At 43.8% G+C, this 25537-nt stretch overlaps 1 protein-coding gene across 5 annotated transcripts in view; it reads right to left on the bottom strand.

Annotated features, from left to right (window-relative positions):
- The window catches only part of GON4L (gon-4 like), an 83329-nt gene that overhangs the window by 1728 nt on the left and 56064 nt on the right, over positions 1-25537 (bottom strand). For all 5 annotated transcript variants that reach the window (XM_045861740.1, XM_045861741.1, XM_045861739.1 and 2 more), the window contains exons 15-29: positions 22700-22898; positions 22095-22181; positions 21547-21715; positions 18942-19086; positions 17683-17833; positions 12686-12802; positions 10359-12059; positions 9594-9855; positions 7078-7262; positions 5859-6056; positions 4401-4544; positions 2755-2898; positions 2538-2657; positions 1137-1250; positions 169-379 (exon numbers count right to left, since the gene is read on the bottom strand). In XM_045861740.1, the coding sequence (XP_045717696.1) occupies positions 169-379; positions 1137-1250; positions 2538-2657; positions 2755-2898; positions 4401-4544; positions 5859-6056; positions 7078-7262; positions 9594-9855; positions 10359-12059; positions 12686-12802; positions 17683-17833; positions 18942-19086; positions 21547-21715; positions 22095-22181; positions 22700-22898 (3947 nt within the window). The remainder of the gene's footprint in view (positions 1-168; positions 380-1136; positions 1251-2537; positions 2658-2754; positions 2899-4400; positions 4545-5858; positions 6057-7077; positions 7263-9593; positions 9856-10358; positions 12060-12685; positions 12803-17682; positions 17834-18941; positions 19087-21546; positions 21716-22094; positions 22182-22699; positions 22899-25537) is intronic.

Raw genomic sequence — 25537 nt, 5'->3', positions numbered from 1 at the left:
GGCCATGGGAGAGATAAGGCTGGACAGGAGAAGGGGTTCTTGTTGGTTTATTAGTAAGAAAGATGGTGGTCCATCCTTGAAAAGAATGTTATTTATACAGGTTCAAAGCCTGTGAGAATAAGACCGAAATCCATGGAGAAAGGCCTGGTGGGCAGCCTGCTCCCTCACCTGGAACAGACATCTCTCCTTTTCGGGTACTCCGGCCTGCCCTGCCCTGGGGGGTCTCCATGGTTTCTCGTTCCTCTGGGGCTTCCTCCTCCATCGCGTCCTTGCCCTGCCCAGCTTCCTTGGCACCAAGCATAGGACTGGCCTCTCGTTGGGGGCTGCCACCCCCAAACTCATTCGACTCCTTGCTCTTGTAGGATTTGCTGTCGCAAACCTGCAGAGATGGCATTGTGGGTCAAGGACCTCTTGATTTCCTGTGACTTAGGGGCCCACAAAAGGAAGAAGCCCCACTGTAATGCTCAGCAAGTCAGTCAAGATGCATGCCTACTCCAAGGATTTAAAATGCCCAGAACAGAATACTGGATTCAACCATTCCTTTACCTACGGACTGAATTTTTGAAGCCAACCAACCCTACCCTAGAGAATCGGTATCACCTTTAGCATCTTTTCCAGACAGAGGTTCATTTCATTAAAAAAAATAATAATCTAAGAAGAAAATATTTGAACTGGTTGATTTTTCCCCCAACTCTGAAAGCTTTACCAACAGAATTCTCTTTAAAAAGCAAAATCCATGATATATCTTTATTTTTATTTTATCCTCACCTAAGGACATCTTTCTTTATTGCTTTTAGAGAAAGAAGGGACAGAGGAAGGGAAAGAGAGAAACATCGATGTGAAAGAGGAACCTCGACTGGTTGCCTCCTGTACACGCCCAGACCTGGGATCTGACTTGCGGTCTTGGTATGTGCCCTGACCAGGAACCGAACCCGCAACTCTTTGGTTACGGGATGATGCTCCTACTGACTGAGCCACACCAGCCAGGGCTATTTTTAAAAGATTGTATTTGTAATCTATGTGTGTGTGTGCAAGGTACACATCTGTGGTAGTGAACAATACCCTGACAGTAAGGCAACCTGGAGGCTGACCTAGAGAGGCAGCTCTGACTCCTTCGGCACCAGTTTCCCCCTCACCTTGCTGCTGCAGTGGCTACAGTTTCTCCTCTTGCTCTTCTTCAGTTTGGAGTCAGGACCTCCTTCGTGGCATGAACAGGCACAGTCCTTGGCACCATCTGGCCACTCAGCTTCCTAGAAGATACCTGGGCTTGGTTAGCTGCCAAGCACTTTGGTACTAAGAGAGAAAGCTCGGACTACCCCTTGACCCTCCAGTCCCATCCTTTCTTTTTTTTTTAGAAAGAGGGTAAGGGGAAGAGGGAGGGGAGAGAGGGGCAGAGAGGGAGAAAGGGAGGGAGAGAGGGAGAGAAAGTGAGAGATCGGTCGCGTTCTACAGGTGTACCAACCAGGGATCGAACCCGCAACCTTTTGGTGAACGGGATAATGCCCTAACCGAGCCACCTGGCCAGGGCCTTTTCTCTTTTATTAAACACCATCCCTTCACATTGCCTGAGGAAATCAGCACCCAAACTCAACTAAAGTCTATTATGAATCCCTTAAACAATCCTTAAAATGACTCCAAAAAATGACATGTCTTGGTTGCCCAGGTGTGTCAAGTAATATTTAAGTCAAATATAACCTCAGGCAAAGTCACTAGAGAGCTCCACCACGAGATATGTCTACTCACTCATCTGTCTGTTTCTGTCTCCCTGTGCCCTGATTTCTCTCCCCTCTCTCCCAATCCCCTTGACAAAGGACTCTGTACATATGGAAGGCTCATTCAATGATACTCTCTGTTTAATGGACACAAGACGTAAGTACCATTATTATCCCGATCGATGATGAAGAAACAAACAGATTAAATAAATTGCCCAAGGCCATTCAGCTATTACGCAGTTTTTCCCTAAGAAACAGTAAAAGGCATGGAGTACAGGGCCATGGATTAAAAATGCTACTTCCTGAAGTGCAGGAGAGAGCAATGAATATGAGCAGACTCTGAAGACAGATTACCTGGGTTCAAATCTTAGAGCTGCAACTTATTAAATATAAGACCCTGGCAATGGCCTCTCTCTGAACTTCAGTTTCCTCTTCTGTAAAATGCAAATAAGAGCAACCTCTTCATAGGATTATTGTGAGAATTAAATGAGTGAATAGTCCACGTAAAATACTTTCAAGAGATGCTTGATATTTTGTAACACACCTAAGTTCTAACCATTACCATTATTATTAAATGGGGAATCTTGCTTCTATTTCTTCACATGAACAGAAAATGTCAAGACCCAAGGCCAAGAGAAATAGCTCTGAGCTAGAAAGAAAACGGGAAACGGATCCTTCGAAAGAGGCATTTGAGAGTGGCGCCTGTTCAGCAAGGGCGCAGCTCTGCCTGTGGGCTCTGTACCACACTAAGCCAGAGAAACTCTTAGGCAGAAAAGTAAGGCTTGATTCATGAAAAAATGGACAATCTCCAACAACCTGGTGTACCTTATCATGATTCTGGACCCCAATCTCCTTTCTTCTTTTGTTCTTTGAGGCTGTGGGTATCTTGGGAGGTTCCTCTTCTTCCTCTACATCAGGCAGTGCCACTTCTTCAAAGCCATCAAACTGGGGAGAAGACCGTGCCACTGAGGCTCTGGGCAGGTGCTCCCTCCTCTACGAGGCCTCCTCCCCTCACGACCCTACCACAGCCTCAGGCCTGTACCTCGTACTCTTTCTCCTCAGTCCAATTGATCTCCTCAAAGTCACCCATCCGGCTGGCTGCTGGGCGCAGATGGTCAAAGAAGATGGAGAACTCATCCTGCAGATGGTCATGGCCCTTTAGGAGATGCCACATCTGTGTCTTGAGCTACAAAGAGTTGTGGAGGGAAAGATGAAGTCTACAGAGCCTCTCTAGGCCAAATTCCAAACCAATCTCATATACTTCCAAGTTCTACTTCCCTAGTCAACTGGGAGAAACACAGAAGATTCTCCTTGAGAGCTAAGAATTCTTTTTTTTAAGATTTTATTTATTTTTAAAGAGAAAGGAAGGAGGGAGAAAGACAGGAAAAGAAACATCAATGTGCGAGAGAAACATCTATCAGTTGCCTCTTGCATGCCCTGAACCAGGGACCTGGTCTGCAATCCAGGTGTGTGCCCAGACCAGGAATCGAACTGGTGACCCTTCAGTTTGCAGAACAATGCCCAATGCACTGAGGCACACCAGTCAGGGCTGATAGCTAAAAATTCTCTCTTATTTTTAAAATTTTTATTTATTTACTTTTAGAGAGAGGGGATAGAAGGGAGAAGGAGAGGGAGAGAAACATCAATGTGTGGTTGCCTCTCACATGCCCCACACTGGGAACCTGGCCCACAACCCAGGCATGTGCCCTGACAGGGAATCCAACCAACAACCTTTTGGTTCGCAGTGTGGCACTCAATCCACTGAACCACACCAGCCAGAGCTGACAGCTAAGAATTCTTTAACTTCCTCTCCTTCCTTTCTTGCCTACACAGGAGGAGTATTAACAATAGTTCTGGCCCTGATGGATATGGCTCAGTTGGTTGGAGGGCTGTCCCATAAAGCAAAATGTGATGGGTTCTATTCCTAGCCAGGATACATGTCTAGGTTGTAGGTTTGGACCCTGGTCAGGGCACATACAAGAGGCAACTGATCAATGTTTCTCACATCGATGTTTCTCTCCTTCTTTCTCTTCTTCTCTATCCCTTTCTGTAAAAATCAATAAGCATGTCCTTGAGTGAGGATAATGAATGAATTAATTAACAATTAATTAATGTAAGATGTGGAAAAAAAAAAATAGCCTTTTGGTTGGGTGTCATCCCACAAAGTGAAAGGTCACCAGTGTGACTCCCGTTCAGGGCACACGCCTGGGTTGCCCCCTTTGGTCCCTAGCTGAGATGCAGAAGGCAACTAACTAATCCACATTTCTCGCTCTCTCTCCCTCCTTTCTCCTCTACAAATAAACTAATTAAATCTTTAAAACAAACAAACAAACAAAGCAGTAAGTTTTGATTCCTAGTAACAATACTCTCTAACCTGCCATACTGATCTCTAGCTTAACCCAAGCATAGCAAGGAGCCAAGCTTCTCCTAAGACCCATCACCCTTTTCCTTGAAATGTTCCCTTCCAGGGCATAGATGGCATTCCTAAGCCTGTAAAGATCAGTCAGGATATGGATTCAGGTGGCAACCACTCCCTACTTCAGTGTTTTATGCTTTAGCCAAGCCCCCCCAGGAAGTGCAAGCTCCCTTAGAAGCAAAAGGATATAGACCAGGTTAGGCAAAGGGAGAAGGGAAGGAGGGCCTAAGGCCCAGATGACAAAGGAAAGGAAGCAGAACAGGAAAAAGTACCTCAGTGATCTCCTGGGGCAGGCAGTCTGCGCAGCTTTGGAGGACCTTGATAATCTTCTGGTGGTGTGAGGGGTTCTCTGCAAAGCAAATCTCCAGCTGCCGAAGAAACTTGCGACTCTTCTCAAAAGCCTGCTGCTCCTCAAACTACCAGAGTGAAAAGAGGGCAAAAGAGGAGTCACATATACAGCTAGTGCAGGACCTGAACATAAGAACAAAGGAACAAAATGGGCTGGAGGCACAGGGAGATGACAGGGCTCTAGTTTACAACTGTGTGATCAAATGTAAGCATTTATCCACCTCGGGTTTCTGGGGACTACTAATTTGAGATAACTAAGATATGAATCAAAGATTCAAGAGATGTGCATATCTCAATAAACAATTCAAAAGTCGTTTATTATTTCATGATTGTGAAACCAGACACTCAAAGTGATGTAGCACTCAGTTTACAAAGGATTTTCACATAAACATTCATCTGATCCTCAAAATAATACAGGAAGATCTGCACGATGTGCACAATCATTCCGTTACCATTTAACTGCCTTAAGACTATCGGAACAATCTCGTCATACCCTTTATTCCTGTGTTTTCAGTCATGACAAAGACCCCAGAACTACTGGGATAACCCTCATATTCAGACACTTAGTCTCCAACATTTCAAATGTCACCTTACCATAGTGGCCCTCCCAACCCACCATGTACAAAATTGCAACACTCCACCCCTCACCCATTTACCTACTACTCTCTATTTCTGCTTCCTACTTTACTTTTCTACAGAGCATTATCACTATAAAGCATTATATACTATATACTATTTATACCTATTTTATAATTTTTATAATATAAGGGAGGGATAAAATAGATTTACAGTTGTTCATATAGAACATAATATAGTAATTACCATGAGGGCAAGATTTAAAAAAAAATCTTCTATTTTAAATTTTATTTATTTTTTAGAGAGAGGGGAAGGGAGGGAGAAAGGGGGGTGAGAAACACTGATGTGAGAGAGAAGCATCGACTGGCTCCCGCCTGTACACGCCCCAACCAGGGCTGAACCTGCAGCCCAGATATGGTGGCCAGCCAATCGAGCCACACTGGCCAGGGAAAGGGCAAAGATTTTAATCTTTTATAACTACTATATTCCTAGTGCCTAGGACTTTGCCTAACACATAGTAGGCATTCATTAAATACTTGATCAAGGAATGTCCGTTTCACAACAATGAGGAGTAAAGGGCATATCATTTAACAGGTCTTCATGGCAAGTGCATAAAGTCCCCCATTCCCCATGTAAAGAAAATGGGAGGATGAAGTTGGAAGATCATCCTTTGAAAAGAAGGAGGCGAGGAGAAAGCCATCTAACTGGAAGCAGTCAGGAGGCTGGGAAAGTGTTACTCGACTCCATTCAAACAGTTTCACCCTGACCTGGGAATCCCAATGTGCTGTCTTTGCCCATCTACTCACTAATCCACAGGCCAGAGCTTGCTCAGGCAACAGGAAAGCAGCAAAGTCCTTCAAGAGCTGAGGCCAGTCTTGGAGTAGAATGCGCAGGGTTTTGTAGAGATCCACAGCCGTCTGCCTCTGAGTACTTGACTCGAATTCATAGATAACCTGAAGGAAGTCCTCATACTTGCCAGGAATATGCTGCAGGGCTTCTCGTACCTGTACAGGGAGACTTTCAATCACCAGTGCCCTTTCTTTGGGTTGCCACAAAACAATAGCAGCACCAAGCGATGAGGAGTTATAATTAGAGAGCTCTAAGAATGGTCCCTCCTCTGATAGGCTCTAAGGCCTGACTGTTAATGGAAGACAAGGAGAAAGGCACAGCTCATTTTCCGGTAGCGTACAACTGAAGAGCCTTCATTCCCCCTCCACAAAACCAGGTAAGCTTGGCTCTAGCTCATGGCCCTAACCCGTCTTTTCTGATCTCAGCTCTATATTGAAATAGATAAGAAGTATTCCATACATATACTTCAGCATGGTATCATCTGAGGGTAAACAATACAAAAACTGGGATTGTTAGTAAAATATTAGGAGACAAGAAAAATCCATGACTATCACTGCTAGCACTCTACTTTGCTTAGAGGATAAAGGAACCAGGTGGTTAGCAAAAGAATGAGGTGGCTACCCAGGACAACTCAGGGGAACAGGTTGGTTCACGCTGGTTCATGTCTGCGGAGATCAAGGCGCTTCTCTGAGACCCACTCTCTGGCAGTGTACCAAAGGTCTTTCTTCACAAGGCAAGGGCACAGTAAAGGTCTTTATTTTAGCCTACTCAGCAAAGTCACAACCTCTTACTGATGACGGACGGTGGTATCATCTCTCCCCACTTTCTGGGCAACAGAGGAGCAATGCTAAGGTACTACTAATAAACCTGTTTATGAGACTGAATTCTGTCCCCTTGTGGTTCTCTCACACAGAGCAAAGGCAGAGATTTTAGAGAGAGGGGAAGGTAGAGAGGAAGAGAGGAACACTGATGTGTGATGTGGACCTGGCACACAACTCAGGCATGTGCCCTGCCCTGACTGGGAACTGAACCAGCAACCTTTTGGTTTGCAAGCCAGTGCTCAACCCACTGAGCCACACCAGCCAGGGCCAGACTTCATTTTAAGAATACCTCCCTTATAGGAGAAGTAGCCTCATTTAGATGAAATAAGAGTAACAGGAAACAGCATTTACCTACCCTGGTCAGATAAGCCTGAGCAAAGGCCAAATCCTTCTGCTCCCTGAGTGGATCCCTCTCGAGGATGTTCTCATCATACAGCAACAGCAGCTTGGAGGTGTCCTTGCTGGCCCGGGCCCGACTGCCCCGCTTGTTCCGAGCTCGATGATTACTCCGGCCTTTTCCAGTAGCTTTGATGCTCTCTCCTGAGAGTACATGCGAAAAAGACTGTTTTTTCCTCTCTGCAACCCCTGCTGTTCCCATCCGATCACATGCACCCACCCCTTCCAGACCTTTGCAACGGTATGGAACAGCGCAGGAGAAAAGCTTCTGGGAAGGTGGTGTAAGAGGCATGTCTGTCTCCATCAGGGCAGTTTTATGCAAAGTCAGCAGTCTCAACAGTGAGCATGGAGACTTCCGGCAAGATGGAGGCATAGGTGGATGCACCGTACCTCCACGCACAACCAAGATTAGAACAACAACAATTTAGAGGCAGAATAACACCCAGAACTGACAGAGAATTTATCTGAATGGAAGTCGGACAGCCAAGAAGTTGAAGTAGACCCGTTCATCCAGACCGGTAGGAGGGGCGGAGAGGAACAGCCAAGCTCGGTCGCGGTGCACGGAGAACAGGGAGAACTGGGTGCATAAGGCAACTGGGGGCGCATGAGGCATCTGGGGCGCACAAGATCACAGCGGGTGGACCCTGAGTATGCAAGCGGCAGCTGGCGGACCCAGTGAAGGGACTGAGGTCCCAGGAGAACGCAGCTACCGCCATTGTTCCCTCCCGCCCCTGCCCGCGCCCCCACATATAACGTCACAATCCAGCGACTGGGGTGCTCAGCCCCAGTGAACACCTAAGGCTCCACCTCTCACCGGAATAGGCGCAACCAGACCAAAAAAAAAAAAAAGAGAGAGAGAGACATGTCTCAAACAGAAGAACAGATCAATGCCCCAGGACTCATCCTTTTGAGCGACCAAGAGATAGCCAATCTATCAGATGCACAGTTCAAAACACTGGTGATCAGGAAGCTCATGGAATTGGTTGATTTTGGGTGCAAATTAGATGAAAAAAATGCAGGTTACCATAAAAGAGATGAACAAAGATACACAGGGAACCAATAGCTATGGGAAGGAAACTGGGACTCAAGACAATAGAGTGGACCAGAAGGAAGAAAAAAACAACCAAACAGGAAAGAATAGAGAAATAAGAATTCAAAAAAATGAGGAGAAGCTTAGGAACCTCCAGGACATCTTTAAACATTCCAACATCCGAATTATAGGGGTACCAGGAGGAGAAGAGGAAAAGCAACAGATAGAACACGTATTTGAACAAATAATAAAGAACTTCTCCATTCTGGCAAAGGAAATAGACTTCCAGGAAATCCAGGAAGCTCAGAGAGCCCCAAAGAAGTTGGACCCAAGAAGAAACACACCAAGGCACATCATCATTACATTAGCCAAGGTAAAAAGGAAGGAGAGAATCCTAGAAGCAGCAAGAGATAAGGGGACAGTAACCTACAAAGGAGTTCCCATCAGACTGTCAGCTGATTTCTCCAAAGAGACCTTACAGGCAGAAGGGGCTGGAAAGAAGTATTCCAAATCATGAAAGACAAGGACCTACATCCCAGATTACTCTATCCAGCAAAGCTTTCATTTAGAATGGAAGGGCAGAGAAAGTGCTTCTCAGATAAGATCAAGTTAAAGGAGTTCATCATCACCAAGCCCTTATTTTATGAAATGTTAAAGGGACTTATCTAAGAAAAGAAGATAAAGAAAAAACATGTATAGTAAAAGGACAGCAAACACAATTATTAACAACCACACCTAAAGCAAAACCAAAACAAACTAAGCAAACAACTAGAACAGGAACAGACCCACAGAAATGGAGATCACATGGAGGGTTAGCAACAGGGGAGTGGGAGGAGGAGAGAGGGGGAAAAGGTACAGAGAATAAGTAGCATAGACTGTAGGTTGAAAATAGACAGGGGGGGCGGTAAGAATAGTATGGGAAATGTAGAAGCTAAAGAACTTATGACACATGGACATGACTAAAGGGGGGGATATGGGTGGGAGAGGGTGTACAGGGTGGAGGGGAGTGAAGGGGGGAAAAATGGGACAACTGTAATAGCATAATCAATAAAATATATTAAAAAATAAATTAATTAAAAAAAAAAAAGTGAGCATGGCCTTATGTTGGGCTCTCAAGAGACTATGTCTAGGTGAGGAGTAAGCAGTGTATTCTGAAATAAACACAGCTTTTAGCCCCATGCATGATAAATTAAGAACCAGTATAAAAACTTGGATGAACCTGACACAAAAATCTAGCAGCTGGTGAGAATTTAAAAAATTTCTGAGCATCTCTTCTTTGTAAAGGCACCAAGTTGAATACCTGTTTGAGGGAAGGGAGGTTGCAGGGCAATCCAGAGGAGCTCTGAAAACTTGTCACCTGATTTGCGAGGTAGTCACTCTGCAAATGTCCTTTAGACAGTAAGGGGAACTGAGACCTGCCCCTCATACAGGTTTGCCAGACTCACCTGGTGGGGTCCTACTGGGCTCCACTTCTGGAGCAGTCTGGGGTGAAGCAAAGGTGGCAGGAGGTTTCTCAGCAGGGTCTCCAATGGCTTCATCTGTCATTTCATCCTCTTTCTGCAGGCTTTCCATTCCTTCTGCTTCTGCTTCTTCTTCCTCCTCTTCTTCAGGCTCAGAGTTCTCTTCCTGAGAGTTTTCTTCCTCAGATTCACCCTCCTGACTCATCCGCCTTTCTGATGCGAGCCAAGTCAGTTTCTCCATTGTTTCCTGCAAACCCGCCCCCCACCAAAGAGTGTAAGGGGTGGTAATGGCTCACCATGTGACTGAACAGAGTTTTTCAAGAGGAACTGAGGATGATCAAGTGAAGTGTGTGCGTTGGGGGTGGGCAGGCACCACAGCTGTCCGAGCCTGGTTCTCTGTTACGGAGTCACAGGGGTAGCTGGGATGTGTTTGAAAGGTACCCTCTACTCTGAAAACACTTTTTCTTTGCTACAGTCCACACTTACGATCTATTTTTTAGGCATTTAAATTGTGCTTAAGTGATTCAATTTAACATTTATATGTGTTTAAGTCAAATATAGTAAGTCAGTTCTACCCTTTCCCTCCCCTCTCACAAACTCAAACCCAAAGTTATGTCCCATAACTCATTCAAAAGTCAAAAAAATGATTTTACAAGTATCTATAGTGCAGCAAGCAAGCAGGTGGCCTATTTATGAATTAAACACATTACTGAATCCACAAAATAAATGAGAATATTCCCCAACTCTCACCTGGAGTTCTGGGACGGAGAGCACAGACTCCTCAGAAGCTGATGACATCTCATCTTCCTCATCTTGGGTAAGGTCGTCAAAGTCCTCTTCTTCCTCCTCCTCCGGCCCCTCCTTCTCTCCTCCAGTTTCCGGCCCAGCTGGGGTCTCCGCTGACTGACCGTCATTGCTGGGTAAGTCTTCGGGTTTCCCAAGGGGGCTGTTAAGCACCATTTCGGGGTGAGCGGAGGATGAAGCATTCTTTGGAGATTCTTTGCTCACAATTCCTGAATTTCCCCCATCAGGAGGCTCTTGAGAAGGTGAAGATGTTACAGGTGGTTGACTCCTCTCCTCCTCTTTTTGTAAGACCGCCTGTTTCTTTGCTTCTCTTGTACCCCTTGACTCCTCACTGGGAGAGCCAGTGTCCAGTCCCACCGAGTATTCTTCTTTGATTTCATCACAAACGGTCTGCTCTGGACATCCACTGGAGATCTCCTCCCCACAGTCTTTAGGTTCCACCTTGACAATTTTCTCTACATCTCCAGGAGAGCTCAGAGATTCCTGGAAGCCCTGGGGCAGTGGTTCTACAACTTGCCTCCCCTCCTCTGTTTTCACAACGGTCCAGACGTAGGCACTGCTCTCCGACAATTCCTCCTGGCCCACTCTATCTGACGGTGGGGGCTCTGGGCTGTGCTCCTTTTTGGGGAAGACAGTAGCACAGAGAGGAGACAGCTCCTGGGGTTCTAATTTGGGTACTAGGCCCTGAAAGGCATTTTTGCCTTCATCCAAAGGACAACCAATGTCCCTACTCACTTGGGCCTTATCTTCAGGGGTGGGCTGTACAGAAAGATTCACCGAGTTGCCAGAAACAATTAAGGGTGGGATGGAGGAAGCCACCAGGGGCTGGTTCAATGTACAGGGGAAGGAAGTAGGGTTAACTAACAGGGTGGTAATGGGAAGGGTCTGAGAACTCTGGGCCACAGTTGCATTGACAGGCTGAATCATGTTGCAGCCACTTCCAAGGCTCACGACCTTCACAGTGGTGGCAGGAACGGTGAAGATGACAGGTGCGGAGTTGATGAGGGGAACAGACTTCAAACAGAGAGACGTCTTGGCCCCCTTTCTCTTTGGGCCCCTTCGTTTTACATACGGCTTTCGAAACTTGGAAGGGGCAAGTGAAGGCAGCATTATCTTGGGCACAGGAGCAGAGGACAGCAGGGTCTGGGGCTCAGAAGGAGGGAAGTTGGTCCTGGAATCAGGGGGTACAGCAGGCAGTACTGTTGAGGACTCAAAACTATTGCCTCCAGTAACCCCCAGTGGAGGGACAGCTGGCACTGGCTGTAAGACGGTAGCTGGCTGGATTGTGTGAGGAATCCGAACCACCATTTTGCTCGGAGGGGCTTCTGACTGAGTTGACCTAAGTGGTATTTTCCCAGAATTGGAGTTAGGCTGAAGAGAGGGGCTGGGCCTGATAAGGAGGGGCTTCAGGGCTGATGACCGCTTCTGTCTCCAGCCCTTCCTAGAAAAGCAGTTGGCAACTGGCTTCAGTTTCAGGACTACACCCTTAGGTAACAGCAGTGGGTACCGAGTCTCATTCCCCAATTCCGAACTGCCTTTTCCTAGGTCTGGGTCCGGCTTGATCTCTGGGGTTCCAGTCACATTTCCCGCCTCCCTGGCGCCGTCAGCTATGCGCTGTAGTTCCTCCTGGATGGACGGCAGACTGGCCTATTGAGAATAAGAACACTCTGATCCAACACGCGTCCGAATGTAGTAAACAAAAAATAATAAAATAGGTAAACTAAACAAAACAAAACAAAATTAAATTAAAACAGGGTTTTCTAGATTTTAGGGACCTTTCCAGGATAGTCTCAAAATAATGTTTTCAAGAAGGAGTTTTCTACACAATGTCAAATTTCTACAAAGACTACATTCCAATTGTGTGCTCTAGAAACTCTTCTCTGAATATAGGAAACTATCATTTTACCCACTGTTTTTGAAAGGCTGAAGAATGCCCTGGCCAGGTAGCTCAGTTGGTTAGAGCTTCATCCTGATATGCCAAGATTATGGGTTTAATCCCTGGTCAGGGCACATACAAAAATCAACCAATTAATGCATAAATAAGTGGAACAACAAGTTGATATTTCTCTCTTTCTCTCCCTTCCTCTCTCTGTCTCTTTCTAAAGTCAATTAAAAAAAAAATTGCAGAATCACCTGGTGGGAGGGAGGAGGAGAAGGACAAGTGAGAAAGGTAAGAAGTCCTAGCTCTGCAACTGAAGCATAAGAGGTGCACAGTAGCCCTGATGCTTCCAGTGACCTTCTGCCTCTGACCTATGCTGAGGAGGAAGGCTTACCTTTAACCAGAATGGAAGCCGGTGTTCTTCCCTTTCCACAGGCGGCTTCCACTGATGTGGCTGGATTTCCTCACAGCACTTCCCTAAGATGGGCAGCTGTTTGGTCTTCTTATAAAACTGACCATCAAAAAACAAAGCATGAGCTGCATTTCCTTCAGAAACATCGCCCTCTGTCAGGTTGCGGGGTATGGTGGGCAGTAGCTTGACTGAGACACACTGAGACACAAACGGGCACACGCCCATACACACATGCCTAGAAATAGCACACGCTGCACGCTTCTGCACTTCAAACTGAACTACCCCTACTTAATAAAGATTTCACTACTAATTAGTAGAGTTTAACTGAAAATCCCCATTCTGGTCACCAGGAAGGGAAAAGGTTAGGTCACAGAAACATCCATACAATAAACACCCGCTGACAATAAGCATCCATTCATTCAACACTTGTCGAATGCCTTCTATGTGCTGGGCACTGTGCTACAAGCTGAGCATACAAATAAAAGAAGCAATTCCTGCTCCTCAGGAGCTTATGGATTAGTGAGAGAAACAGTAAAGTAGGCTGAAAATGACATTCTGTGTAAAAAAGCACAAAGATGTATACCAAAAATGACATACAACTCAAACTTGAACAATAAAGATTTTTCTGGAGCAAGTGCAACTGGTAAAGATGACTCTTAATGGAACAGTTTGCTACATGAGGCAGGGCAGAGTACACTTCATGTTCAAATCATGAACTTGTTTAAGGAACCACAAAAAGACTGGTCTGGCTACAACAAAAGAATGTGGAGAAACTTCAAAAGACAAGTCCGAGGTGGGCAGGATAGGCCTTCTGAGCCATGCCAAGCAGTCCCAACTGTACCCTGAAGGGTAAGACAGAGATGGCTGTAGCAGCGACGTGAGGGACAGAATAAATGGAGCCAGAAGTAGAAACGCCAGTTAGGAAACTACTGCGCTAATCCAGGTGTAGCAAAGGCCTGAGCTCTGCAGTGGGCAGCAGAACAGGAAGCAGGATAAGAAAACTGAGGTGAGATGACTGACAGACATAGCAGGGGTCTGGCAGGAAGAACTGAGGATGACCCCCAGTTTTGTGGACTGAGACAGGGATGTCACACACGAAGACACAAACTGCAGAAGAGGTAAATTGGCGGAGGAGAGTCTGCTCTCGGCAGTGGTGACACCGGCACAGCTGGAGGCTACAGCCTCAGGAGAGATGTAAGTTCGACTGGAGGAGTCGGTGAGGCGCCGAGTTAAGAATTCCTTCAGACAGTTGGCTACACTAAGCTGGGACTCAGGAGAGAATAAACAAAAGATACAGATTAGAAAATCATGAGGAGACAGATAATACGAAAAATCACAAATCTGGATGAGACCACACACTGAATTTACCGTGGAACACTGACATTTAAGGGGAGAGCAAGGGAAGAAGAGTTCACGAAGGAGAAGCCTGAGGTGAGAGTCCTAGAATCACAGAAGAAAGCGAATAGGGAGTTTAAAGGAATGAGCAAGTAACAGATCAACTGCAAAGTTTAAAAGGATAAGAGCAGAAAAGTATCCATGGATAGCTAACTGGCAGAGAATTTGAGAAATAATATCCACCTTTTAAAAAAGATTTTATTTATTTATTTTTAGAGAGAAGGGAAGAGAAGGAGAAAAAGAGGGGGAGAACCATCAATAAGAGATACACCTATCGGTTGCTTCTCACACACCTCCAACTGGGGACCTGGCCCGTAACCCAGACATGGGCCCTGACTGGGAACTGAACTGGCAATCCTTTGTTTCGCAGGCCAGCATTCAATCCAGAGCCGCACCAGCCAGGGAATATCCATACTTTCACAGGTTAAAGGGATAAGGAGAAACTTACTGTTAAAATAGGCAGTTAACATTTTGGTTTTAATTCTCACCCGAGGATACATCTATTGATTCCAGAGATAAATGGGGGTGCGGGAGAGAGAGAGAGAGAGAAATCCTGACAGAGGGCCAAACCCACAACCCAGGCACATGCTCTGACCAGGAATCAAACCAACGGCCCTTTGGTTTACCAGACAATGCTCCAACCAACTGAGCCCCACCAGCCAGGGCAAAATGGGCAGTTTAAACCACCCACCTGTCTTTGTTCCCTCTTGAGCTCCCATGAAAACAACAGAAAGGAATTTTGTAAAAGCCTACAAGGAGAGGGAGAATGAGAGAAAAGAGTAACAGCAACAAAAACTTCAAAGCTAAAAAGCAGATGGGCAAATGGTAACTGACATAAGAGAATGAAGAAAACCAAATTCCATGTGGAGAAAAGTTAATGGCCAACTAAATTTATGTCAGAATCTGGCAAAAAAATAAGACACTAGCTACCTCTATAAGGGAAGATAAAGCTAGAACGAAAACCAGGTAAAGATGAAGAGGACAGATTAAATCTGTTGAAGAGGCAGTGAGACCCCAAACCCCCCTCTACCACCCCCTCCCCCCCAGCCACACTGCGTTGGCAGAAGTACTGCTGGCAAAGATCGTCTCTGGACGGAGGCTATCAGGCACAGCTGAGGGCAGGGGCACTATGCTGAACAAATACAGAAAACTCCAGCCTTCTTCCTCACTTGCTTTCCCATAGTTCCTTTGCCATCCACTGTTTAAAAATATTCGAGGAACCAAAAAAAGCTATTAGAAATTTAAAATGTGGGAAGAAATAAAGAACTCAACTTGGCAGAAGGGTTAGGAGAAAAAAGCTGACTATCTCAGAAAATACAACATAAAGACAAAGCGATGGGGAAAAAAAGAAGAAAGACAAGATGAGAGGACCAGCCTGAGAGGCACTGTGGAGACAACAGACGAAATGGAGGGGAAGAAACCACCCATACATAAATCAAGTCAATTTCCCAGCACTGAAGCACACGAGTTTCCCATGTAAGGTTTACCAAGTCCCTTGTGTAGTTAATCAAACTAGACCCATACTAAGGCACATTGTCATGAAATTATAAAACAGTAAAGAAGAGGAAAAACCCCACATGCTGCCACAGGGAGGGCAAAACAGGTATCACACAAACATTCAACAATCAAAACAGAATCAAGTATCTAAAGTGCCAACAATAGGAACTAGAAGAAAATAGAGCAAAGCCCTTAAAAATTTCTGATAAAAATGATTTCCAATCTAGAATTCTGGACCACTGAAGGAGGTGAGCAGAACAGAAATTTAAAAATATATATTTTTAAATACTTTATTTTTTAGCCCTGGCTGCTGTGGCTCAGTGGATTGAGCACCAGCCTGTGAAGTGAAAGGCTGCTAGTTCAATTCCTAGTCTAGGGCACTTGCCTGGGTTGCAGGTGAGGTCCCCAGTACAGGGTGTGCGAGAGGCAACAACACATGGATGTTTCTCTCCCTCTTTCTCCCTCTACTTCCCTCTCTCTGAAAATAGGCAATTAAATCACTCTTTCAAAAATATTGTGGAAAAAAAAAGACTATTTTTCAGAGAGAGGAGAAGGGAGAGAGAAACAGAGGGAGAAAAACATCAATGTGTGAGAGAAACATTGATCGACTGCCTCTTGCACATCGCCAGCTGGGACCTGGCCCACAACCCAGGCATGTGCCCTGACCAGGAACTGAACTGGAACCTTTCAGTTCACAGGCTAGCACTCAATCCACTGAACCATACTAGCCAGGGACAGAACAGAATTGTATTTTTAAACTTTTTATTTTGAATGATTATAGATTCACAAGAAATTATAAAAGTAGTACAGAGAGGTCTTGTGTACCCTTTACCTAGTTTCCCCCAACGGTAAGATCTTCTGTCACACAGTAACAGTAGTTACGTACACAAATCAGGTGTCTAGCACAACAGCAAAACTAGGAAACTGACATTGGTACAATCCATAAACTGCGATACAGACAGTTTAAATGTAAAAATCTGACTCTCTTTCCTCAGAATGCTACTAGGATGTGCACTAAAAGAAGAACTAAAGCAAAAAAGGTGTGGAATTCAGGAAATAAGAGGATCCAACATAGGAGGCAAAAAATTTTAAAAATCGCCAGCATGATGGTAAAGAAAAAGTCCAAGAAGGCATTACTGCAGCAAACTGAGAGAGCGACAGGTTTAGCGTGGAACAGCATCAGAGGGCTCAGGGAAAGATTTCTTCAGGAAGAGGAAAATGACAAAACACCTGAAATGTTTACACACACTGACAAGAAATTCATAAAACTGAAGTAAACTTTAGTGTTGACCTGGTAATATATACAAAATAAAACCAAGCACACCCCCAAATGCAATTGTTAACACCAGGAAAAACAAAATGTGTAAATCATGAACACACTACACAGCTCAGCTGTGAGGAATACTTGCATAGTGTTTACACTGCAAACCCTGAAGAGCACATGACCACTATTGTGACGAGATGTGCACGCCTGTGGTGGGGCTCTGGGAGTATGGCGAGTTCATCCCCCACAGTTTAAAGTTTAGTAAGTGAAGCCCAAATCCCAAACATTTAGTGGCATCAACTATGTTACCTAGATGTGGAGGTAAGTGTACCATCCCCCCAAAAAACCTTGTTTAGCAGGAAATAGAAAGAAAAATAGTTTTTCATAACAAGCTTCAGAGAACCATCTGACTCTTTAAACCATTTAAACTATTTACTTGCCTCTTTGAAGTATATACTTTACAATTTTAATATATCTGAATATGAAGAGTGAAGGAGAAAGTGTAAGTGGAGTGTTTTCTACCCTTTCTTTCAAAAAGGTTACAGTGAAAGAGAGAATTAATGGCTGGAGGGAAACATGGATTTGAGAAATATTTTAAGACTTAACAATCTTATTTTAAGAGAAATAATATCCATAACAGAAGATAACACTTCAGAGGAAAACAGTTCAATGTCCCTGTAAAGGCAGGAGGGCAATGGACCGAGTGCACAGGCCGAAGGAACCTGCCCTAGGTTAACAGATCCCTGTCCTCAGCAAGCCTGACGAGGAGAACAGAGCGGTCGCTCAGGAGCGAGCACCAGGGGAGTGCGCAGGGGAAACTTACTTTGAAGATGTTGTCAGGCGCTCTGTTCATGCTGCGGTTCTTGATTCTCACTGTCAGCTGGTGGGCAGTCTTGCAAGTTAGAAGGTACTTGCTGATTAGAGGCTTAGGAAACTCAGTCCCTTCAAAGTGCTTCAGTCCTAAAACTAACAAACTGAGAAAGGAGCAATGACACTTCCCAGTCCATTCTTCCAAAAGTCTCAGCAGACCAACTCCACATTTTACAACCCACTTTTTCTACATCCAATTCTTAGAAGTTAATGGCTACGCAACAAAAAGTTTCAGAAACTTACTGAGTGCTAATAAGTACCACAAGTAAGACTTAATCAGGAGGTCACAATCAGAAAGGATGAGCAAAACCTAAGCATAAATCACTAATGAATGTCAGACCAAGTGAACTTTCATACTTTGTATTCCTCTGCACTTCGTCCTCAAAGAAAGGAGAACGGGTCTAACAAAACAAATATAAAATGGACAATGGGCACCATGTTAGGGACATGAAATTAATACCAACATTATCTCCCATTATAACATAATCTATTATGGTTACCTATGTACATATTTATTGATGGCAATGGGGCAATACATATCAAAGCCATAAAAATGTTCACAAGCTTATCAAAAAATCCCACTCTTGGGAACTTACCCAAAAGGATAAACTCAAAAGATTTTCAAAAGCTCTATGTACAAAGGTCCTTAGTGATGCCTCGCTCACAAGAGCAAAACAACGGGGGGAGTAGCAAATAAAAGACCTATCACAGGGCCATTAAATACTGCTTTAAAAGAAAATATACAGAAATAACAAAAAAAAGGACGATATCACTGCAATTGGAGAAATAATTTCAAGAAGTGATAGGTTAAAAATGTGAAAGCAAAATTATATTTAAATGCCAATAATTGTATGAGAAATGCAAAGAGAAAAATCATTATCTTGGGGTGGTTAGGATAGTGGATAAAAATTTTTTTCCTTTAGGAAATTTCCTCTAATAGTACATATTATAAGATTGGATTTTTACAATGACTAGAAACAAAACACAGTTTAAAATGTTTGAAAAATGTATGTGCAATTCCCCCCCAGAACAGTATTTGGCAATGCTAAAATAAACACATACTACAGAACCTGATGTCCATCAACTCCACTTCTCCTTGTTTTTGGTGCCCATGCCTTACACATGCCTTACTTTCCTCAGCGTCCCCAAGAAAAGAGAACTAGACATTTTCTTTGGGACATTCGGTGCTTTCCCCCCACAGTGAACCCTTACTTGTCCTCAGCCTTTGTGAATGAATTCTTATCCTGGGGATTCTTTGCCCTCAGAGAACACACTGGAAGTAGCTCTGGATACATGAAAACCTTGCTTGTGGCCAAGATCCAAGCCACTTGCTTTGGCAAACAGGGAAATTTACAGCCTGTAAGGAAAAAAAAAAAAACCCTAATAAATAAAATTCTGGAAAAAAGAGGGCTTCACAAAAGCTTCTGAATGCACTTCTGTATTTACTTTTTTCCAAGTTTATATATTTATTTTTAGAGAGAGAGGAAGGGAAGGAGAAAAAGAGGGAGGGAAACATCAATGTGTGGTTGCCTCTCACGCACCCCCCACTGGGGACCCTGCCCACAACCCAGGCACATGCCCTGACTGGGAATCAAACCCATGACCCCTTGGTTTGCAGATGGCACTCAATCCACTGAGCCACACCAGCCAGGGCATGAATGCACTTTTGCATTTAGATAGAGCTGCCCCTACCTGACTTGATGCCCTTCTAACCCACACAACCTGCCCCACAGAAGTTTCTACAGCTTTCTTGGCTTAAGATAAACCTCAGGGGAGTCCCATTCAATGTTATTAAAAGTTGATTTTGTTTTTCTTTTCTATGTGGAACACTTAACACACTAAGTAACAAACACAAAGTACCTAGTAATAGCTGGCACACGGTATACGCTCAAAGTATTTTTCCTCCTTCCCCCTTTAAATCCTTAAAAGATAAGTGACCTTCAACAATGCTTTGCCTCTCCCAGAATAAGATTTTACCTTCTTTAATTTCCCTCACAAATCAGGTATTCCAAAATTTATTTTACTTGATTCCTACTTAACTGTCATTAACTTTTCCCAGATTCTGTCTGAGGTTGGGAATAAAAAACCATGAATGGAATGAGACGATACAGTCTTCTTCATTTCTGTTTTGCTGTCTAAGCCTCTCAATTCCAGGCACTTCTGCCTTTCCAGAGGTACATACTACTGTAGCCATACTTCTTCCATAATGTTTTTCTTTTTAAAGATTTTATCTATTTACTTTTAGAGAGAGTGGAAGGAAGGAAGGAAGAAGAGGAAAGGGGCGGGGGAGAGAGAGAGAGAGAGACATCAATGGGCAAGAGAAACATTGATCAGTTGCCTCTTGCACCCCCAACTAGCGGTGTGGTCTGCAACCCAGGCATGTGCCCTGACTGGGAATAGAACCTGTGACCTTTTGGTTCACAGGCTGGCGCTAAACTCACTAAGCCAAACCAGCCAGGGCCATAAATGTTCTTATATTCCTGGAAGAAAAACACAGGACACTGTATGTGTAAGTTATTAACTGTAGTTTGGCGTTAAACTAAGTTTTTAGTACCACATGCTAACAAAGTAGTACTGAGCTCAGTGTCTATAACCTAATGCCCTTAAGTTCACTTATAGCCAATTTAATTGTAAAAATCAGGGATTTAAAATTAAATCCAAAGATAAACCTAAATCCAGAACAAAGTGTGCCTAATTTGTTAAACCAGGGAATAAATCCAAAACAAATATTTATGAAGTATATGGGTATCTAAACACTATACAGTATGCCTGAAACCAATATGAAATAATAGTGAAAGTAAACTGTGACTGAAAAATAAACATAAAATATAAAAAAGCAGCAAATATTTGGTTTTAAAGGAATGGCAAATATTTTTTCAAAAAACACTAAACTGTGTCCCAACCTGTGTAGATCAGTGGATTGAACACCTGGCTGAAAAGCAAAAGGGCTGACAGTTCGATTCCCTGTTAGGGAACTTGCCTGGGTTGTGGGCCAAGTTCCCAGAGGGGGCATGTGAGAGTCAACCACACACTGATGTTTATCCCCCCTCTTTCTGCCTCCTTCCCCTTCCTCTAAAAAGTAAACAAATAAAATCTTAAAAAAAAAAAAAAAGCTAAATTAATGAACGTTTCTTTAAAATACCCATGTCAATTGCTGCTGTGGCTCAGTGGATTGAGTGATGGCCTGCAAACCAAAGGGTTGCCGGTTTGATTCCCAGTCTAGGGTAAATGCCTCGGTGGTGGGCCAGGCTCAGTAGGGGGCATGTGAAAGGCAACCAGATACCGATGTTCTCTCCCTTTTTCCCTCCTTTCCCCTCTCAATCAATCAATCAATCAATCAATCATAAACACAGCAAATGTACAACATCTCCAAATTTGTGTCTTGTCCCAAATCACCTTTCATTCAAAATGGAGATACCATTATAATCGTTATGGAAAATAAAATGATCCTAATGAAGAACAGAAGGAAAACCTAAACACCACCCATCTTTACCACTTGAATTCCATCTTTCCAAGATTCTAGTTTGTTTTGCTCTCACTCCTAATGCTTACCCTCATATCTATTTAAGTCCAATTCTTAGCATGGAGTCCTACATCTCTTCCCCTCACAACCCTGTCCTGTCTACTGCTTCCATCCCTTACATACGCCCAAATACACCATGTAATTCTAGAACTCAATGAGTACAAGGGAGGATAATAGAGAGAAGGAAAAAATTATAAATATCCTATCTCCTCCACCCTAAGAGATTATCTACGGGATAAGACTCTCACTTCCCACTGCCGGTAAAAACTTGAAATAGACACATCTGTCCCCTACCCGTCTTGACAGTTTTACGAGGACTCCAGTCAATGCTGACATGTGTGTTGAAGTCTTCAATGAGCTTCATAGCTCCCATCAGGTTACAGGGTTGAAACAAGGTCTGAAACTTAGGGTTGAACTGTTGGTGAAGGGCGATGGAGCTTTGAGCAAAGGTTCCCAGCTCTTCCTGGGAAAACAGGACACAATGGAGATTTAAATTCCATACCATTAATACTAAGGGCCCTTAGCCTCTGTGTGAAATCCTTCCTATTACAGTATAAAAGCAGGTAAAAATCACCCTAAAGTCTTTCATAATTAACATTACCTCATTAAGACTGCAAGTCAGAGCAATACTCTTAAGAAAATTGAATACACTCTCTGTCCTTTCATGGAAATCAGTGGTTTATGTTCTCTCAGCAAACATAGGAAGCCATAGGAATAGCTACCAAAACATGCAGGAGAGAAGAAGAAATGTAGATTATGATGGGTGAATATCTGTGAGAAATGGTTTGCCAAGCTAAATTGCGTACATGAGTCTTTAGAGTTACGGAGGTTTGGAACCTTACGAGAAATATCCTGGTAGTGCTGGCCTCTGAGTTGAGAGTGGGGTTGGAGGTGGAGAGAAGATGAATTTGCGTCAAGAGCTGAACATGCTGGGGAGGGAAAGAAAATAACACAGTAACATGTTATGATGTCATTTCAGAAACCCAGAAGATCTTCCCAGGATATCTGCAAATTTATTACATATCACTTTGCTTTCTGGAGAGACTATGAGAAAAAACACAGTTTCTTGGTATAAATTTCAAATATGTTCCCCTTGAGAAAAATGAAGAACTAGAGGAAGTTTAACCTCAAACTAGAGAAACTGAGATTAGAAAAAAGAAAACACTACTATGGCAATGAGACTATCAAATTCAGAATGGATTACTAAGGAGTCTTTGAATTCTATAATTCTGAATCTGTTATCAGGGTCCTGACACGCATTCTTGCCTGAGTCACAATGACTCATGAACGTGTTAAGTTCTCAAGGTGCTCGCTGATGTGAAGACCCTGTGGTCCAATGGCTTCAAAGGGTGTCAGGACACCTCTCTCTTTCTCAAAGCTGCTAACTTTCGGTTTCATGTCAAGCCATGAAATGATCCAATCTTAACAATAGAAAGAAAAGTCTTACCTGTTGCATCTGCTGCTGGAGTCTCTTCCTCTGTGCTGGGTCTAGAATCAGAGTCTGAGGAACTTTCTCACTCTGAGGCTTAACCCTCTCTACCTCCTGCTGCTGTTTGGCTGAGGATTTCTTCAACTTCAGCTGCTCAAGTAGCTCCTTCATTGTACGATGTTGCTCATTTAGCAAGTTGGCCAGTGGTTCCTCAAACCTATCCCCGACAGGGAGATGACTACATTTGAGTATTTCCCTAGGCCCACAACATATCAAATTCCTTCTAATGGAGGTCTAGGAGAGTCTGAATAGTTCCTATCTACTGATAATTCCTAATCCTACTTTAGCCAGCAGGTAAAACTCCTAGCCTATCCAATTTTTCCCCCAAAGTTGTTAGCATCGATTCAAATAAGATGGTTCTAAATTATCTCACTTTTCTACAATCAGTCCTCTAAGTAACACACAAATAAAGAAGAAATAAAACAAAATTTTAGGAGCAAGAGATACATCAGGTAACCAAGCAAAGAGTAATGGAAACTTATCATTCTAGCATTATACTAATGTCCAAATTAATCTGAGACTTGTTCTGAACAATGATATAAAATCTTTCAAAGTGTGACATCTGTTCTCTGATTTTACCCTTTACTCTAATCCCACATCTAGCTTCTCCCATTCCACTCCTATCCACTCAGGGTGCCCTGTATCCTTTCTTAAAAAGTCAAAGACTGTCAGGCACAAGGTAACAGAGAGATACACTAAAATAATGGCAGTTTAACCAAGTGAATCCCGTTTGCCTTATCCTGGTGACTAGCTGAAACCCTGTCCAGGTGAGACGAAGGGCTGCTAGAAACCCAGATGTCCTCATAAATGGCCTGCCCATAGACTCACTTACTCACAAACACTTACCCTAAACTAAAGTCTAGGGACAGTTTGCAAGGTGCCAGAGACATACCAGGGACAAACTGAATTGTATAACTTCAAGGCAAGGTCCACCACTGTCCCTGTGCTGAGCCCTCCCCGCAAATAGCCTGCAGACGCAGGAGGGCACCAAATGTAAATCTCCATTAACCTGGTAAACACTGCTAGCACCACCCTGCTGAACTGGAGACCCTGCTGGACCATGGTGCACCCACATAGTTCCTGACTCTTTCAATGGATGTGCCTCGCAGGCAGTAGGCCTTGGCCTGTGCTGCAAACTTTGTGTTAAACTTTCTAAGGTCCCCAGGCCCCTGGCCAGTGGCAACTGGCCTCCATGTGCCCTGTCCCGCTAAGTGATCTCAGGCCAAGCACTGGTGGCAGCTGGTCTCAGGCCTAGCACAGGCAGATACTTACTGTGAATCACTTTGTAGCTCCTAGCAGGTGGCCTAGGCTAGGAACAGGTGGTAGCTGACCTCAGCCTGCATCAGGGGCCCACACAAGAGGCCCCAGAACCAACTAACCAGACAGAGAATTTCAGGCTACAACAGAGAACCAGCCGATTAGCTCCACAAGTGGACTACACAAAGGGTATCTAGACAGAGCCCAGAGCTCCACTGAAATGAATCCTGCTCCATGGGGTCAGCCCCTGCTGCAGTCGTAAGCATTCAATCTGAGGGTGAACCCCATCCACTGGTGTGCCAACAGCAATCAAAGGCTCAACTACAACAGAGAGCACACACAAACCACACAAGGGGCAGTGCTGAGCACATGGCTCAGGTGATCTGGCAGACTGTGCCATGGGGCTCCAACAGGGCACCTACTACATAAGAAGCCCCGCAAAGACCGAAGACAGACCAAATTTACCTAATACACAAAACAGGGAGGCAGCCAAAATGAGGAAACAAAGAAACATCCCAAATGAAAGAACAGGACAAAACTCCAGGAAAAGAACTAAAATCCATGGAGACAAGCAATCTACCCAATACAGAGTTCAAAACACTTGGTTAGAAGGATGCTCAACGAACTTAGGGGAAAGACCAGATGAACTCAGTGAGAGCTTACACAAAGAGATAGAGACAATAAAAAAGAACCAGTTAGTAATAAAGAATACAATAACAGAATCAACAGCAGATGAGATGAAGCAGATAATTTGAATCAGTGATTTAGAACACAATGTAGCAAAAAACACCCAAATAAAATAGCAAAAAAAAAAAAAATTTTTTTTTTTTTGTTTAAGTGACCGCCGGTACAATGTGAAGCATAACATCATCACATCATAGGGATACCAGAAGGCAAAGAGAAAAGCAAGGGACTGAAAAGTATCTGAAGAAATAATGTCTGAAAACTTCCCTAACCTGGCAAAGGAAATAAACATGCAACTCCAGGAAATGCAGAAAAGACCCTAATAAGATAAACTCCAGGAGGACCACACCAAGACACATCACAGTGAAAATGGCAAAGGTTAGCCCTGGCTGGTGTGGCTCAGTTGGTTGGGCGCTGTCCTGAAAACCAGAAGGTCACAGGTTTGGTTTCCAATCAGGGCACATCTCTTGGTATGGGAGTCAGTCCCTGATCAGGGTGCATACAAGAAGCAACCAACTTATGTCTCCCTCTCAGATCGATGTTTCTCTCCCTCTGTCTCCTTCTCTTTCCCTTTCTCTAAAATCAATTAACTATGTCCTCAGGTAAGGATAAAATAAAATAAAATTAAAATAAAATAAAATGAAATGAAACAAAACAAAACAAAATGGCAAAGATTAAAGACAAAGAAAGAATCTTAAAAGCAGAAAGAGAACAGCAGTGAATTACATACAAGAAAGCTCCCATAAGACTGTCAGCTGTTTTCTCAATAGAAACTTGGTAGAAATAAATTTAAAAAGAAAGGAAAAAAAAAGAATAAACTTGGTAGGCCCAAAGGGACTGGGATGAAATATTCAA

The sequence above is a fragment of the Phyllostomus hastatus genome, unplaced genomic scaffold (assembly GCF_019186645.2).
Source record: "Phyllostomus hastatus isolate PE091 unplaced genomic scaffold, TTU_PhHast_1.1 phas_scaffold_216, whole genome shotgun sequence".
Lineage (NCBI taxonomy): Eukaryota > Metazoa > Chordata > Mammalia > Chiroptera > Phyllostomidae > Phyllostomus > Phyllostomus hastatus.
Note: the sequence above shows the minus strand (reverse complement) of the source record. Positions and strands in the feature narration are given on the sequence as shown.